Source organism: Malania oleifera, chromosome 3 (assembly GCF_029873635.1).
Source record: "Malania oleifera isolate guangnan ecotype guangnan chromosome 3, ASM2987363v1, whole genome shotgun sequence".
NCBI lineage: Eukaryota > Viridiplantae > Streptophyta > Magnoliopsida > Santalales > Ximeniaceae > Malania > Malania oleifera.
In genome coordinates, this window is record NC_080419.1 from 108,009,873 (window position 1) to 108,012,251 (window position 2,379).

The following is a 2,379-nucleotide window of genomic DNA, read 5'->3' on the forward strand; positions in this document are numbered from 1 at the left end:
TATTTTTGAAAGCTATCTCAAAATTATTGAGCCTTTATATATGATTTCTTTTAAAGAAACACAATTTTTTAAACAATATTAAATTCTTATAGACTCAGAAATTACATAATAAAAATTGAAAAATAAATCACAATCCAGGACATAGGTGAAGAATCCTATGAGTGTGATTTTTAGAAAATCAAATAAGTAACAGATCATATATGTACTTAAGTGGACACTTGGGCTCTTCTATTATAAATAATTAAATAAATAGTAAAATCAAATGAACAATGATGCGCAGGATCTCATGGAACTGGTCATTAAAGCTAAATACATGCACTTATTACACAAACAAAAAATTATTATTTAATCATTTATTGCACAATTTCAATGAATCGTAAAACAATACACACATATATACTTATTAAAGCTCGTGGAGCCTTTCATTTAATCTTGCATAAATAACACATAGCTAGCTCGCTTGCTAGCATGCACATTGGGCTCTTCATTTAAGTTGAAACAGATGGAATGCTCTGCTCATTTCGTAAGAAATTTGCAGGATCCGCCATGGTCTTCACATGTACCAATCTGTCAAAATTTTTGTTGAAATATTTTCTACCCCAAATGCTCGCCCTTTTATAGCTTGTGTTGCCAAATTTGTTGTTCGTGCCCAAGTCAAGGTCTCTATAGTTGAGATATGCACCTCTTGGGGATTTCGAAACATGGGGAGCCATATACTTGTAAAGCCTCCTGAGCCATTCAACATACCGTATGGCTGTTGTATTTTCCTCATCTTGATCCCAGGTCACTCTGTAAAAGATTTTGTATATGTAGCCAGCTCTATGCGGAAAAGGAAGTGCAGATTCTGAAATCTCACTCATTCTTCCACCGTAAGGAACCAAGATTATTTTTGCTGTCTTGCCGTCATCCTCATGAATCTTTCCCCATATATTTTCCCACGAAATCTTGGAAATCGGCTTTGTGACATAGTCTGATTTCCCCTTAAAGGACCCTATCCCCTCATCACTTGTCCTATTCAGCACATCCTCAAGAGGACTGCCCTTGGGAAATTCTGCAAAATAGTGGATAGATTCTATCCAGCTCATTTCAATACAATCTTTCTTGGCCAAACCTAGTTCTGGGAAATCGTTATGCATCAGCGAGACTAGTTCATTAGTCTTCCCAAGAAACAGGGAAAGGAATGAAACTTGTATGGTTCGTGTGCCTTGCTGGCTAGCACTATTGGCAGTACTTATTAGAGGCATAATGAACAGATCTCTATCAATTTTTTCTGCAACATATTGCCACCGATAAATCAAGTTTATTGCGTTTTGGCTCGTGTCTCTAGTGACATTGAAAACGGTCACTGTTGGTGGGACTTGAACCAATTCTATCTTCCAAGCCACGATGACTCCAAAGCTAGCACCTCCTCCTCCTCTAATGGCCCAAAACAAGTCCTCCCCCATAGATTTTCTATCAAGAACTTCGCCACTAGCAACTACAATGCGAGCATCAATCACATGATCAGCCGCCAAGCCGTATTTACGCATCATCATGCCATAGCCTCCTCCACTAATGTGGCCACCAGCACCTACTGTAGGGCAAATACCAGCAGGAAAGCCCAGAGTTCGACTTTTCTGGGCAACTGTATAATAAACTTCGCCCAAAGTTGCACCTGCCTGAACCCATGCAGTTTCGTTCTCGACATCTACATTTATAGATCGAAGATTGATGAGATCGACAATCACAAATGGAACGTGTGCAACATAGGAAAGACCTTCAAAGTCATGGCCACCGCTCCGAGTCCTAATCTCCAAGCCATGCTCTTTGGAGCAGATGATGGTCGCTTTAATGTGAGATTCATGCAGAGGTGTAATGATGACTAAAGGTTTTGGCGTAATAGGTGTCGAGAAATGCAAATTATAAATGGAGGACTGCAGTATAGAAAAGAAGGAGGAATTGGCCGGGGTGTAAATGACTTTGGAGATGGAGTCGGAATCGTTGGAACGCAGGGAAAGGCATTGCAGAAAGCTGTCATGCACAGAGGCAGAAGCTGCCCATGCAATTGATAAGAAGAAGAGAAGATGAAAAGAGAGAGAAAGCAGGGAAGGGGTTTGATAGGGAGTCTTCATCTTTGGGTTATTGCTGATTGAGAAATCTAGATGATGAGGGGAAGCTAGCAGAGTTCTCATATTTATAATGCCTCAAATAAACTGATTTGAGATTCTGTCAGTGTGAATGTACGTAAGAGTTTCATCACTCAAAAATATTTTGACCGTTTATATGCATTTGAATTCATTTCTGTAACATACATATATATATATATATATAAACTATTACGGCTAACAATTCCAGAACCCACACAGTCAAATTCAATGCATTTTCCAAATTGATTATGTA

General features: G+C 38.9%; 1 protein-coding gene across 1 annotated transcript; it reads right to left on the reverse strand.

The window, feature by feature from the left end:
* Positions 1–488: 488 nt before the first annotated feature.
* LOC131151474 (tetrahydroberberine oxidase-like) lies at positions 489–2,111 on the reverse strand. Its single transcript, XM_058102714.1, has one exon. It carries the CDS (start codon positions 2,109–2,111, stop codon positions 489–491), a length of 1,623 nt encoding a protein of 540 aa, XP_057958697.1.
* Between the last annotated feature and the right edge of the window lie 268 nt (positions 2,112–2,379).

Coding starts and splice junctions, on each gene's coding strand:
- LOC131151474 (XM_058102714.1), bottom strand. CDS start 2,111: ATGAAGACTCCCTATCAAACCCCTTCCCTGCTTTCTCTCTCTTTTCAT.